The 14,074-nt window shown below is 41.5% G+C and overlaps 1 protein-coding gene across 1 annotated transcript in view; it reads right to left on the minus strand.

Annotated features, from left to right (window-relative positions):
- Nucleotides 1-452: 452 nt before the first annotated feature.
- LOC126183858 (calcyclin-binding protein) overlaps nt 453-14,074 on the minus strand; it is a 62,031-nt gene continuing 48,409 nt past the window's right edge. Inside the window, exons 4-5 of the mRNA XM_049926150.1 lie at nt 1,289-1,398; nt 453-1,207 (exon numbers count right to left, since the gene is read on the minus strand). Coding sequence (XP_049782107.1) covers nt 975-1,207; nt 1,289-1,398 — 343 coding nt within the window. The 3' untranslated portion in view covers nt 453-974. The remainder of the gene's footprint in view (nt 1,208-1,288; nt 1,399-14,074) is intronic.

Below are 14,074 nucleotides of genomic sequence, written 5' to 3' on the forward strand. Positions count from 1 at the left end.
ATGTCTACTTATATGCTGTGCGCCTTGTTTTGAAAAAAGCTTGTTCAATTTACTTACTTGTTGTTGTTAATAGTAGTACCCATTTAACACTCTACCCTCATGCTTGCATTCCCCCCCCCCTCCCCCCCCCCCCCAATGATAGTTTTACATTAACAGTGAGACAGCAGCATGAATTCAGTGAAAGCACCAGCAACCCCATCACAGTACTTTTGTATCAGTACATAAGCACTTATGAGAAACTGGGTTGTTCCACTTAGGTGATTCCATATTACAAGTGCTTTTGTTGTGAAGCCATTTTCACAGAAGCTAAGGTAACTACAGTACCTATACAAATAAATGGTAATTAAATTTTTACTCTCAGATGAGCAACTGGATACTGCGGGTCCCTCATACCAAAGGACTCTGAAAATATCTCTGAACAACCTCCAAAATTGGTATCAGAGTTCAACCCCTACAAATATTTTTTTTAACAGCATCGCTTTGGACAACTTACAAGAAGAACTAAACCAATTTTTTAACAATTGTGTTGCCTCTCCTCACTAATTTAGCGGAAGTTCATTATTTCCACTGTGTGAATACTGAAAAATCATTATTGAACACAATATAGCTGAAACAATCTGACAAAACGATGCTATATATTCAAATACAACATTTAACATAATACACACACACATACGACAACTTTCAACTAACAACATAAGATACAGGACACTATCACAAATAACTGATTCCTTGTGCTGCAGCCTATTACCAATTCTGATTCATTAAGGTTTAGTCAAAGACTGCACATCAAATCAGTTTAGTCATGAAGTATCAATTTATTCTCTGTTGAATGACTGATCCCAATCTCTCTACTGGCACAACACTGCAATGCACAAAAATTTGTATTATCTGTCCTTAGGTTCTGCACATGATGCTCAGAGAACAGCTTTAACAAAACTGATACTTATTTAAGTGTTTGCGACAGCTGTGACTTAATGAGGAAACTGTTTGTCACGAGATTCTGCCCAGGCTTTGGCAATGGTTCTCTTCATCTCATCATCACCTTCTTGATACATCTGTTTCATCATATCCATCAGCCCAGCACTTGGGTCATCAGAATGGTTTAGTTTTGGAACCTTCGGCTCACTTGCTTTCTTCTCTACTGATGTCATATGTGACCAGTTTGCCCCTGGAGACTTTTTGGCCAAGAAAACAATCAAAGTATCTGAAACAAAAAAGTGGACAGAAGTAAAGTAAGTGAACAAAATTTTATTTCTAATGAAACAGTATATAATAAAATACTTACCTCCTTTCTTTTTCCAGTAACACTTTGCAACAATTATTTTCTCTAGCAAGTTGCATATATTCAGTATATAATTTTTGCCATCAAGCCCATTGACCTTAAGACTGAAAGACCTATAAACAGAAAATATTTTATGACCTGTAAACAAATTTATGTAACACAATATCATTTTACACACAAAAATTATGTTTTATGGTCAATGTATGCAGACTGTCATTAGAAACCATTGAATATTGGTTTTTACTACCACATGGGACAAGTATTACACAAAAATGAAACAACAAACAAATGGACTACCCTATTTCCTACTACCTCTAGACCTAACATGTAGTAATATAATGCGAAAAGAGATTCATGACCTTAATTTCATGACTTATCACTTACTTTATCCCCCTCCGCCCTTCTCTCTCTCTCTCTCTCTCTCTCTCTCTCTCTCTCTCTCTCTCTCTCTCTGTGTGTGTGTGTGTGTGTGTGTGTGTGTGTGTGTGTGTGTGTGTGTGTGTGTGTGTTTTTTGGCATGTGACATTTGTAGACAAGACAGTTCACATCTTTGTATGTAAGTAAATTATTACTTACATTTGTTAGAGTTTTTGGTGGGCATACGCATTTCCTCATCTGGTCACATGGTTGAGGTCGGAGTATAACCTCACTTATAAAAACACGTGCAAATTTTCACACTACAAACTTCTTTCTTCACAACTTTCATGTTCTTTGCACTAATTGCTGTGCAGCACTATTTATTCTTCTGTTATTAGGTTAGGTATTTTATCGAAAACTGTAGAGCTCAAGAAACGTGACATTTTGCTTTTTATATCTCCGGTAGTAATTGTAGGATAAACCTGGAAACTTGCATGTTGTAAATTACCAATACAAAGTCTTTGAATACAAAATTTCGTTTTCCTAGTGCTTTCCAACAATTAACGAACTGAGGGCTCAGTTGACAATTTTTCCTAAATGCTGTGAAACACTATAGTGCTCTGCTTTAAAAAATTGACAATTTTGTGGAAAAAGAGGAAATAGAATTAAATTATTGTACTTAAATGTGTGTGCAATACAAGTTCTCATATGTATATGGATACCGTATATGTACATTTATGCTCCTATTTAAATAAAGGTAACAGTGTACAATTATGAACCAAAGTCAGTATATCATTTGGTCGAAAAACTGATGCTTTATGAAGTGTGTTGCACGTGAAAATTCAGAGCTGTTCATGTATTAGAATACTAGGGCGAAACATCTAAACCTACACAGATACTCTGCAAACCACATTCAAGTGCTTGGCAGAGGGTTCATCGAACCACCTTCACAGTTATATATTATTGTAATCTCGTATAGCACGCAGAAAGAATGTACACCTGTATCTTCCCGTACAAGCTATTTCCCTTATTTTATCGTGGTGATCTTTTCTCCCTATGTAGGTTGGAGTCAGAATATTTTCGTGTTCTGAGGACAAAGATGGTAATTGAAATTTCGTGACAAGATTCAGTCGCAATGATAAATGCCTTTCTTTTGATGATGTCCAGCCCAAATCCTGTATCATTTCTGTGACACTCTCCCCCATATTTTGCAATAATACAAAACGTGCTGCCATTCATTGAACTTTTTCAATGTGCTCCGTCAGTCCTATCTGGTAAGGACCCCACACCGAGCAGTATTCTAAAAGAGGACGGACAAGCGTAGTGTAGACAGTCTCCTTAGTAGATCTGTTACATTTTCTAAGTGTCCTGCCAATAAAATGCAGTCTTTGGTTAGCTTTCCCACAACATTTTCTGTGTGTTCCTTCCAATTTAAGTTGTTCGTAATTGTAATACCTACTAGGTATTTAGTTGAATTTATGGCCTTTAGATTTGATTTATCGAGTAACCGAATTCCTTTTAGCACTCATGTGGATGACCTCACTTTTTGTTATTTAGGGTCAACTGCCAATTTTTGCACCAATCAGATATCTTTTCTAAATCGTTTTGCAATTTGTTTTTATCGTCTGATGACTTTATTAGTCGATAAACAACAGCGTCATCTGCAAACAACCTAAGAAGGCTGCTCAGATTGCCTCCCAAATCGTTTGTATAGGTAAGGAACAGCAAAGGGCCTATAACACAACCTTGGGGAACGTCAGAAATCACAAATCCACTCAAGTAACAGACGATATTCCATGAGCAAGCAATTTCACCACAAGCCGATAGTGTGGTATCTTGTCAAAAGCCATCCAGAAATATGGAATTGATCTGAAATCCGTTGTCAATAGCACTTAACATTTCATGTGAATAAGGAGCTAGTTGTGTTTCACAGTAACAATGTTTTCTAAACCCATGCTGACTGTGTGTCCATAGACCGTTTTCTTCGAGGTAATTCATAATGTTTGAAAACAATATATGTTCCAAAATCCTGCTGCATATCGATGTTAACGATTTGGGCCAGTAATTTAGTGGATTACTCGTACTACCTTTCTTGAATATTGGTGCGGTCTGTGCAATTCTCCAGTCTGAGTATGGATCTTTCGTTGAGCGAACGGTTGTATTTGACGTAAGTATAGAGCTAATGGATCCGCATACTCCAAAAGGAACCTAATTAGTATACAGTCTGGACCAGAAGACTTGCTTTTATTAAGTGATTTAAGTTGCTTCACTACTCCGAGGATATTTACTTCTAAGTTACTTAATTCGAATTCTGGAATATTTAGTTCGTCTTCTTTCGTGAAGGTATTTTGGAAGGCTGTGTTTAGTAAATCTGCTTTGGCAGCACTGTCTTCGATAGTATCTCCATTGCTATCACGATGAGAAGGAAATGATAGTTTCTTGCTGCTAACATACTGCCAGGTTATGAGACAGTTTCATTGCGGAAACTGTTATAATCATTTCGCATTGAAGTCCACGCTAAATTTCGAGCTTCCGTAAAAGATCGCCAGTCTTGGGGATTTTGCGTCTGTTTAAGTTTGGCATGTTTGTTTCATTGTTTCTGCAACAGTGTCCTAACCCGGTTTGTGTACCAAGGAGGATCAGCTCCGTTGTTTATTAATTTATTTGGTATAAATCTCTCAATTGCTGCCGATACTATTACTTTGAATTCAAGAACATTTAGTCTACACTTATATTATTAATTTTGAATCAGTGGACATAGTCTCTCAGGAACACGTCACAGGAATTTTTATCTGCTGTTTTGAATATGTATATTTTTTGTTTACTTTTGGAGGATTTGGGGGTTACAATATTCAATCTTGCTACAACAATCCTGTGTTCACTAATCCCTGTATCGTTTTTAACGCTTGTTATTAACTCAGGATTATTTGTGGCCAAGATGTCAAGTGTGTTTTCACAACCGTTTACTATTCGCATGGACTCATGAACTAACCGCTCGAAATAATTTTCAGAGAATGCATTTAGCTCAATTTCGGATGATATTTTATGCATGCCTCTGGAATTAAACATGAATTTTCGCCAACATATCGAGGATAAATTAAAGTCACCACCAACTCTTATTGTATGAGTCGGGTACGTGTTTGAAATCAAAAACTAAAGTTTTCTTTGAGCCTTTCAGCAACTGTACCATCTGAATTGAGAGGTTGGTAAAATGATCCAATTATTATTTTATTCCGGTTGCCAACAATGACCTCTGCCCATACTAACTCACAAACTATCTCCTTCAATTTTGCGACAAGATAAACTACCACTAACAGCAACAAACACGCCACCGCCAACCACGTGTAGCCTACCCCTTCGGAACACCGTCAGGTTCTTCACAAAAATTTCAGCTGATCTTGTATCCAGCTTTAGCCAGCTTTCAGTGGCTGTATCAATTTGACCATCAGTTTTTTCTATTAGCACTTGGAGCTCTGGTACTTTCCCAACACAGCTACGACACTTTACAACTGTTATAGCAATGGTTGCTGTATCTACGTTCTTCCTGTGTTCGGCCTGCACCCTTTGTGACTGAAGCCCTTCTTGTGTTTTCCACAGACCCTCTAACCTGAAAAACCACCCAATCCACACCACATAGCGCCTGCTACCATTACCAGCTTTTAATCAGCTTTAGAATAAAATGGTGACATCCACATGGAACGAGAAAGAAAATTAATTCAGAATTAAATGTTTAACTAATGAAACAAATCACATTAAACTGACTGCAACTGTTATCATAAGAATTATAATGGAAAGACGTGTTGTGGAGATGGTACCAGCAGACAGCACTAGACAATGGGATGAGTGGAAGTTCAAGAATTGGACTGAATCACGTTGTTATGTTTTATTTACGTATTAGTTGCTGTTTTCACACATCACCTACACATTAAAAGACATAGCTATCCATGTTTCACTGTTGCTCAAGCATAGCACAACAGAAAGCTTGGAATGGAACATTGACACGAACGTAGTTGACACTGAGTGTGGGAAGGGGAGTAGTGAGCATGCGGCAAATTTTGTCTTATTGCCAACCATGGGAATTTATACTCCGTACTTTGCCTTTTTACAAACATCTACCGCGTTTAAACTGCAGTCTGCCTGAATCTATTTCAAAGTTGCCACAAGTTGAATTGCTTGATATTTCCAGACAAGTTTCAGCATTTTCCCTGACAAATTGTGATATCTCGAAGGGTAAGTAAAAAAGTAAGGACTTCCATATTTCTCCCCCAGTTTTGTTTTATGGCGCAAAACTAGGGTCATACGAACCCATGTCAAAAGTGTGAAACATTAAGAAAAAGAGAGGAGTTAAAAATGACTACATGTCAATCCCCAATGATGGAAGATACGACAGGTACAAACAGGGATGTGGAGACAGGTCTATAAAATATGCAAAAGAGAAGTGGAGGTCAAGAACTAAAAATTAAATGGTCTTTACCACATTGCTACAATGGATAAAAGTAAAATGTGGTCCACAGCGTATGCGTCATTCACTGAAACGGCCAATAACTCAGACGGCAAATGCAAACGGGAACATAAACGGTATATTTTAAAAAACGTGGGAGGGGGGGGGGGGGCAGACAAGCTTTGGAAAGTCTTTTGATGGACGGGGGGGGGAAAAAAAAAAAGAGGAAGAAGGAGAGAGGGAGGGAGAGAGGGAGGGGGGAGAGAGAGAGAGAGAGAGAGAGAGAGAGAGAGAGAGAGAGAGAGAGAGACCTTTGATATGCAGCAACATACTTTCATATTACGTAAGTACAAATTCAAACTGCACCAAACAGCACGTTACTTTCCGGAGCATTGAAATCGAGATTGCAATGTCCTTTTGTAAGCTAGTCATGCCACGTGATCTCGCCAGCCAATGACAGCAGATATTCAAAGCATAGGACGTGTTATATTCAGCCAATAACAAGATCACTGTTATGTAGTGCCAACACACGAAGAGGAACCCTTAATGGTTTACATTAATATACATAGTATAGCTACAAGAAAAGGTAAGATTTCACATGTAATACTAATCTTTTTTGCGTGTGTTATACTTTAAGATACATCACACAAATGTGTCAGTAAATTTAAAATTAAGACACAAATGTCTGGTCTTCTGGGCTCGAAATTCTTGTAAGTGGCTGGTCCTCAAAGTGTTCAGTTTTGAACGCTCTGATTTAGAAATTCATCCCACTTTCTCACACGTACCATAATTCATCTTGCGTAAAAAGAAATTTACTTTGAAAGTAACGCTTTTAGAACCACCATTCGCAATACTACCCCGAGACTGGTAGAAATAGGTTCAATTTAACAGTTGCCAGAGAGCACCAGAAAGCAGGCATTATTGCGCGTGTGCAGCTGAAGTGGTGTAGGAAGTCCACATGTTCTTATGTAAGCACTAAGAGAGCTTACATTACGCCATAAAAGAAACAGGACATCAGAGGATACTCCAAGAGCATCGAAATTTTGTAAACCATACCTAAACGCCAAATTCGGCTTGAAGTGCACATTGTTACTTTTCCAGATTCACAATAAAGTAGGTCCCATCTGATATTGAGCTATTCAGTGAGGTTTTTGAAATGTAAATTTTCTTGGAGTACCAGTACTGTACTATCTCATATTCAGTTCTTTATTATAGCATAATGCCATACATGGCAGAAGATGAAAACATGCACTTGAAATTCAACAAACAGTTGGAACTAGCCAAAACTGTGGAACGAAATACTTCATTTAAAATAAATTGATTGCCCCAGGGGAAAGATTAATAAAGCCAAATTTCTTTAGCAAACTGACAAAAATAGCTTCATTGTTCTGCAAGCCAACTAATGCTCGACTGCTAATAACTTCAAAATAAAATAAAATCAGAAAACTGAAACTAATAATATATTTTGGCCCTCCATTATTATGTGAATGTATCATAAATCACTTGATAGCTCCCGGCCACAGAAATCCATTTTGTTTTCATTTGATGTGGGAGCTGTAAATGAAGAGACTGTGAAATCACTTAATGCAAATAGGGGTCCGGTGACGACTAACCCCCTCCCCACAACTACTCTGCGCATGTGCGAGTCTAGCAGCTAGTGCGCGCGACAATAATTTTTCTCGTTAGCATCTGATTGCCTGCTGCTACTGCCAATACAGCCAACAGCTACACTTCAAGTAGCGGGAAGCAGGAGAAGGTACTGCTCATATGCGAGTCAACTGCGCTTGAGCCCGGTGGTGAACCTAAGAACCTGTGTAAACAGTTGTGACATCACACTCATAGAAAGCAGTTTATTGTGACAAAGTATTACATAGTTTCACCCTAAGGCCTTCGACGTATTTTTGCTGTTTGCAGACGCTTGTGCGTGCATGGTGTTTTGTTATTGTAAATGGCGTATTTCCTTTGCCACAAAGCTTTATTTTTTCCCTCTCATTTATATTTTATTGCTGCAGTATAACTCTCCAGTAGCAGGATACTGGAGAATCAGTTCTTACCAGTCAAAATTACAAAAATTTAACTAAAAGCTAAAACAATGAAAAGTTCCCGGAATCCCGAAAAATTCCGGGGTTTTCCCTGCCTTTCTCCTGGATGAAAAAATTCCAGAATTATTCCCGAATTTCCCCGTTGTCCCAGGTCGTATACAGCCTGACAATTGAGAACACTGTGTTGCTGGACGTACTCTGTGGCTTGATACAGGGCGAAGAACTCTGCTGTAAATACTGAGTAGTGTGCCGGAAGCCAATACCGAAAAATACTGACTCCAGTGATGAAGGCACAGCCGACACCATAGTCAGTCTGAGAGCCATCAGTGTACACAAAGGTACTATCATGCAGTTCCATGTGAAGGTCATGAAACTGAACACTACATAGTAAGTCTGGTGTAGCGTCGAAGCAAATGTAGGCTTAGGCCAACATGGACTGCCACATGAAGCAAAGGTGATGAAAGGTTCATACCCACCGGGAAAGCTGCAGGGAGCGTGAAGTTAATCTGCCAGAGCAAGAGCCAAAAGCGAACTCTAGGAGGTAACAGAATAGGGATGTGCCCATACTGACAAAGGAGTCATCGAAGGCAGCATGGGATGGATGGCCACATATGGCAGACAGATGGTACGCATATCTGCTGACGAGAAAGTCAGGGCGGTAGGAAAGTGGTAGTTCGGCAGCTCCTGCATACAGACACTCAACCAGGCTAGTAGTGTAATAGGCTCCAGTGGCCAAACAGATGGCACAATGGTGGATAGTACTGAGATGGATGTGCAGATGCATCAACAATGCAGTCTAGGTTCGAACGGACAAGGAAACAGTACAAACGAAAGAGAGTGGTTCGATCTGTACCCCAGGAAGTACCATTGAGGACGCGTTGGACATTGAGAGACAGCGTACAGCAGGCTGCCAAGAAAGACATGTAGGATGACCGAGTTAATTTCCTGGGACTCTTGCTCGACAGGAATTTCATAGTTTGAATGAATGGAAGAGCAACGGGCCCGAGATGTAAATATGGCGGGAGAAACCAACTGGACCACCAGAAATTCATACAAATGATTTTGTCAGTGGAAAAACGAAAGCCTTTGTTGATGCTCAACGAGTGCAGACGATTGAGACATCACTGAAGACGCCACTCAATTAGACAGGTCCATGAAGAACTGCAATAGATGGAAAAATAATCAACAAAAAGGGAGCCAAAGATGCCAAGTAAAAGACAGGCCATTATAAGGTTAGTGGCGATAGCAAAGAGGATCACGCTCAGGACAGAACCCTGAGGTACGCTGTTTTCCTGGATAAAGGTGTCCGACACGGCAGTACCCACACGCACCTTGAAAACTCAGCCCTTTTAAAATACCTCAAGGAAACAGAGCAGGTGGCCAAGGAAGCCCCACATGTAGAGACTACGGATGATACTAGTCCTCCAGCAGGTGTCGTAGACTTTCTCCAAATCGAAAAACAAGGTCACAGCCTGGGATTTCGGCAGAAAACCATTCATGACATAGGTGGACAGTGACAAAATAGTGAATTGCAGAATAGTGTGCTTGAAATCCACACTGTGCAGTGGTTATTAAATTGCGAAACTCTAGCCACCATACCAACTGGGCATGAATTATATGTTCCAACACCCTGCAAACACAGCTGGTGAGAGAGAGGGGGGGCAGTAGCTAGAATGAAAGTGTTTGACCTTATCGGGCTTAGGTATGGGTATGACAGTGGCTTCACCCCAGTGTCTGGGAAACAGATCCTCTGCCCAGATGCAGATGAATGTATAAAGGAGAAAGTGCTTGCACACAAGAGAAAGGTGCTGCAACATCTGAATGTTAACATTGTCTGGCCCCGGGGCAGAGGATCAGGATGAAGTGAGAGCATGATTTAGCTCCCTAATAGTAAAGGCAGCATTCTAACACTCATGATTCTGAGAAGGGAAGGGTATCGCCTGAGCTGTCTCCATTTCATTTATAGTGGAAGAAGGGCAGGATGATGGTGGGAGGAGCTCAAAATTTCTGCAAAATGGCAGCCCAAGGTGTTCGATGTAGCAATATGGTCTACGATAGCATCGTCTCCTACTGCCAGGCTGGAAATTCCGGAATGGATCTTGGTCCCACAGAGCTGTCTGAGGTTGGCCCACATGATGAAAGAGGGGGTGGACTGTTAAAGAACTAGTGGATAAAATCCAGTTAGCTTTTTGTTATCCCAAAGAACACGACGACACTGTGTACCAATCTGTTTATAATGAATGCAGTTTGCCATCGTAGGCTAACGTCTCTGCACGCAAATTGCATCGCGGCATGCCTCAGTCCACCAACTGACCAGTACATTGTGTGGTATAGACAAAGTGCGAGGAATGGAACATTCTATGGCGCTAAGAATAACGTTTGTAAGTTATTACACCTGGTCATCACAACTGGGGAAATCTTGTTTGTCAAAGGTCGTCAGGGAGGAGTGAAGCCTCCAGTCGGGCTTAGTAAGCTGCCATTTGAGTGTGCACGTAGGTGGGGTAGGTGTCAGCAAACAGAGAGCACACGGGAAATGGTCACTCGGGTAGGTGTCAGAAAGAACGGACCACTTGAGATAATGGGCAAGATGGGTAGTGGAGAAGGTTGGTCCACATGGGACTAGGTGTACAAGCAGTCACACAGGAATGTGGGTGCTCCTGTGTTAAGGCAGAAAAGGTTAAGTTGATTAAGAAGGTCACCCAAGAGGGCACCTCTCTGACAGGTTCTGGGTGAACTCCAAATGGGATGGTGCGCATTAAAGTCACTGAGTAGCGGAAATGGGTGAGATATCTGCCCAGTAAGCTGGAGGAATTTGGCCCTGGTGACAATGAATGAGGAGGGAAGTAAATGGTACACAAGCGAGTGAGGAAGGAGGAAATGCGAACTGCAACAGCTTGAAGATGGGTGGTCAGGGAGATGGGTTGACTATGATCATCATCCCATATGAGCAGCATTACTCCCCCATGAGACGGAATGCCGACCTCTGGTGGATGGTCAAAACGGACAATGAAAAAATGTTAAAGCTCAAAGCAGTCGTGAGGGCGCAATTTTGTTTCCTGAAGGCAGAGTAAAAGTGGACGCTGATATTCTAAAAGTGGCTGAAAATCCTCTGTCTGAGGCTACAAAAATTCCATTGGAGGAGAGTCATGATGAGGAAAAAATGAAGGGGTGTCACCTTGGTGGCTGCCGAGTGCCAGCCTGCGAAGACTGGCTGCTACAAGGCACATAAGGAGGAGGATCCTGTTCCATGAAGTCCACAGAAGCATTGGCTTTCTTCTGCATTGGACTCCTCAGGCCGACAGCAGAAAAACTAGAGACACGGAGACTGGTCGGGCAAAGGTATCACATGGCGACACCTTCAAAGAGGATCTTCGAGTTTGAAGGAGAAGACCATTTGCCTTTGTAGGACTTCGAGCCTTTCTGGTTAGCAGAGGAAGACTCAAGTGTTGGTTGGCTGGAGGGACATCTGAAGTTTTAACGGGAGTATTCCTTCTGTTCTTTCTGGCCTGCTGGTTGTGTAGCTGGTGATTTAGCCCCGTGAGGTGAGAGTTTGATGACTTGTTGCACAGCTGGACAAGGTGACTGCAATGCTACCATGACACTGGGTGATTTCACCATCTCAGAGCTGAATTTGAGGTAGCATATCTGCATAGCCATGTCCTTCATGGAGGGAGATGTAGCAATAACAGTACTATAAGTGCCAGACGGTCAAATGCGGGGTTTGCGACTAGCCAATAACTTGCGAGCAACCAGGTAAGGAACCTTTTCCTTCACCCAGATCTCCTGGACAGCCTGCTCATCGAAATACATTGGACAATCTTGCGAGGAGGCAGCATGGTCGCCATTGTAGTTGATACAGCAGGGAGGAGGAGGCAGACAATCACCCTCATGCCCATCCCTACTCATTGGGCCTGGTGTCAACAAGACATTCTAGTATGGTTGAAACAATGACACTGGTAGCAGCGCATTGGGTTCAGAATGTACGGTTGGACTGAGAAAACTTCATAGCCTGCTTTGATCTTGGACGAAAGCACCACTCTATCAAAGGTGATAAAAAGGGTGCATGTGGGCACTAAGGAGGTATATACCTTTTTCATCTCCCAATGGATGGAATGACACCCCGATCAGAGAGGTAGGTTTGGATTTCACCCTCTGTCGATCAGTCTAGTGTAAATAACCACAGGAATAATTCAGAGTAGTATAGGCCTCGACATGAACAGGATAGTCATGGAGAAGCAAAGCAGCAAGCAGTAGTTGTGCTTCAGAATCAGAAGTAGTCTCCAAAAGCAAAGTGCCATTACGTAAATGGGAGCAGGATTTCACAGGGCCAGCAATTGCATCAACATCTTTCTGAATAAGAAACAGGCTAACTATTGCAAAGGACTGACTGCCTTCAGTACATGAAACCATGAGGAACTGTGGTGCAGTGGTGAAGGTCTGATTCGTTAGCCTCATTCCGTTTACATTCTGCAGATGTTGATTGTGAAGATGATTGGCTCATTGTGAGGGAACCTCCAGCAACTGTCAGAACGTTCTTCTTATCGCCCATACTTCCTTATATACAAATTATTTTCGAAGTGCCAAAATATATTAGAATAAATAAAAGTCTCTAAAACGCTGCACTGCACAATGTACTTGCAGTGAGACACTTGTAATTCGTGAAATCCATCACTTGTGGCCTCTGGTCTGCCGAGGAGCACTGCAGTCCTGGATCCTTGGATTGAACATGAATATCCCTTGCACTATGTCATGCACAAACAGACACAGACTGCAGGCAGATTGGTGAGACTAAATCTGATGGGCAGGGCTTGTACATTGGTGGCAAATGGGCTTCAGATCAGCAGGCCCGATCTGTTACAGATACCCACAGAAATGGCCTGTGGTATTGGCCTGTCATTGAAGTCCACTTGTGTGGCCCACTATTTACATGTCACAGACAACATATTGATGTAATGAGATCACACTGATCAATCCATGCAACATTTAACTTGCACAAATGCTCTGAGAATCGATACTAATGAGGATAGGTAGCAACTCCTCATAAAGATGATTGCTGAGTTGCAGACAGACACGTAGAAAAGACAATCACACTCTCACAACTAAATTTTCAGCCAAAGCCTTTGTCAGAAAATGAGAGCATACACACATTCACACGGTCCCTCAGACAACTCATGCATACATGACCACAATCTCTGGCTGCTGCGTCAACAACCTCTGAGAATCAGATCCAAACAAACCACTCCTCCCACCTCCCTGCTCTCATCGGCAGCTGCTAGGCTAGTGGCAAGAAGTGGTGGCAGCACCGACTGCAAGCTGAGGAGAGTGGTAGGAAGGGGAGAAGCAATAAGACTGAGGGAGTAGAGAAGTGATGCACATACTCAACTGCGCCCAGCCAGTGACGACGCATGACAACTCAGTAAACAAACCATTTCATCTACTGAGACAAAAATAAGATATTTCCAGTGTTTTTCAAACTTGCCCGATTTCCAGAACTTGTGGCAACCCTGTATTTGTATTCTGAATCAAACTAACTTTAAAATTGGACAAATCCTCGACAGCACCATACATTTCTGCAAGAGGTGCTAAAAAATGTGGACTGAGGCATGTGACGTACTTACACATTTTGTGCAGCAATGTTGTCGACGTTCACCATGAGGTACGACACAGACGACCGGGGGAGGGGGTGCAGCAGCTGCTGGTTCCACATAGCCAATGAGAGAGTGGCAGGCAGACTATATGTTTTTTAAGTAAAAGACATCAGTACAGAAATGAAATCAGCTGCATGTTCAAAAACCAGAACATATTTGGAAGAAATGGCAAAATATTTGTGACAACAGAGATAGAAGAAGATGTAACTTTCAAAGCTACCTTGTTGGGATGATTAAAAATAGTGGTTCCACAGATGACAGGCTAAACAGAAGAGGCAGTGAAGATAAAAACTAATGTAAA

This window comes from Schistocerca cancellata, chromosome 4, assembly GCF_023864275.1.
Source record: "Schistocerca cancellata isolate TAMUIC-IGC-003103 chromosome 4, iqSchCanc2.1, whole genome shotgun sequence".
Lineage (NCBI taxonomy): Eukaryota > Metazoa > Arthropoda > Insecta > Orthoptera > Acrididae > Schistocerca > Schistocerca cancellata.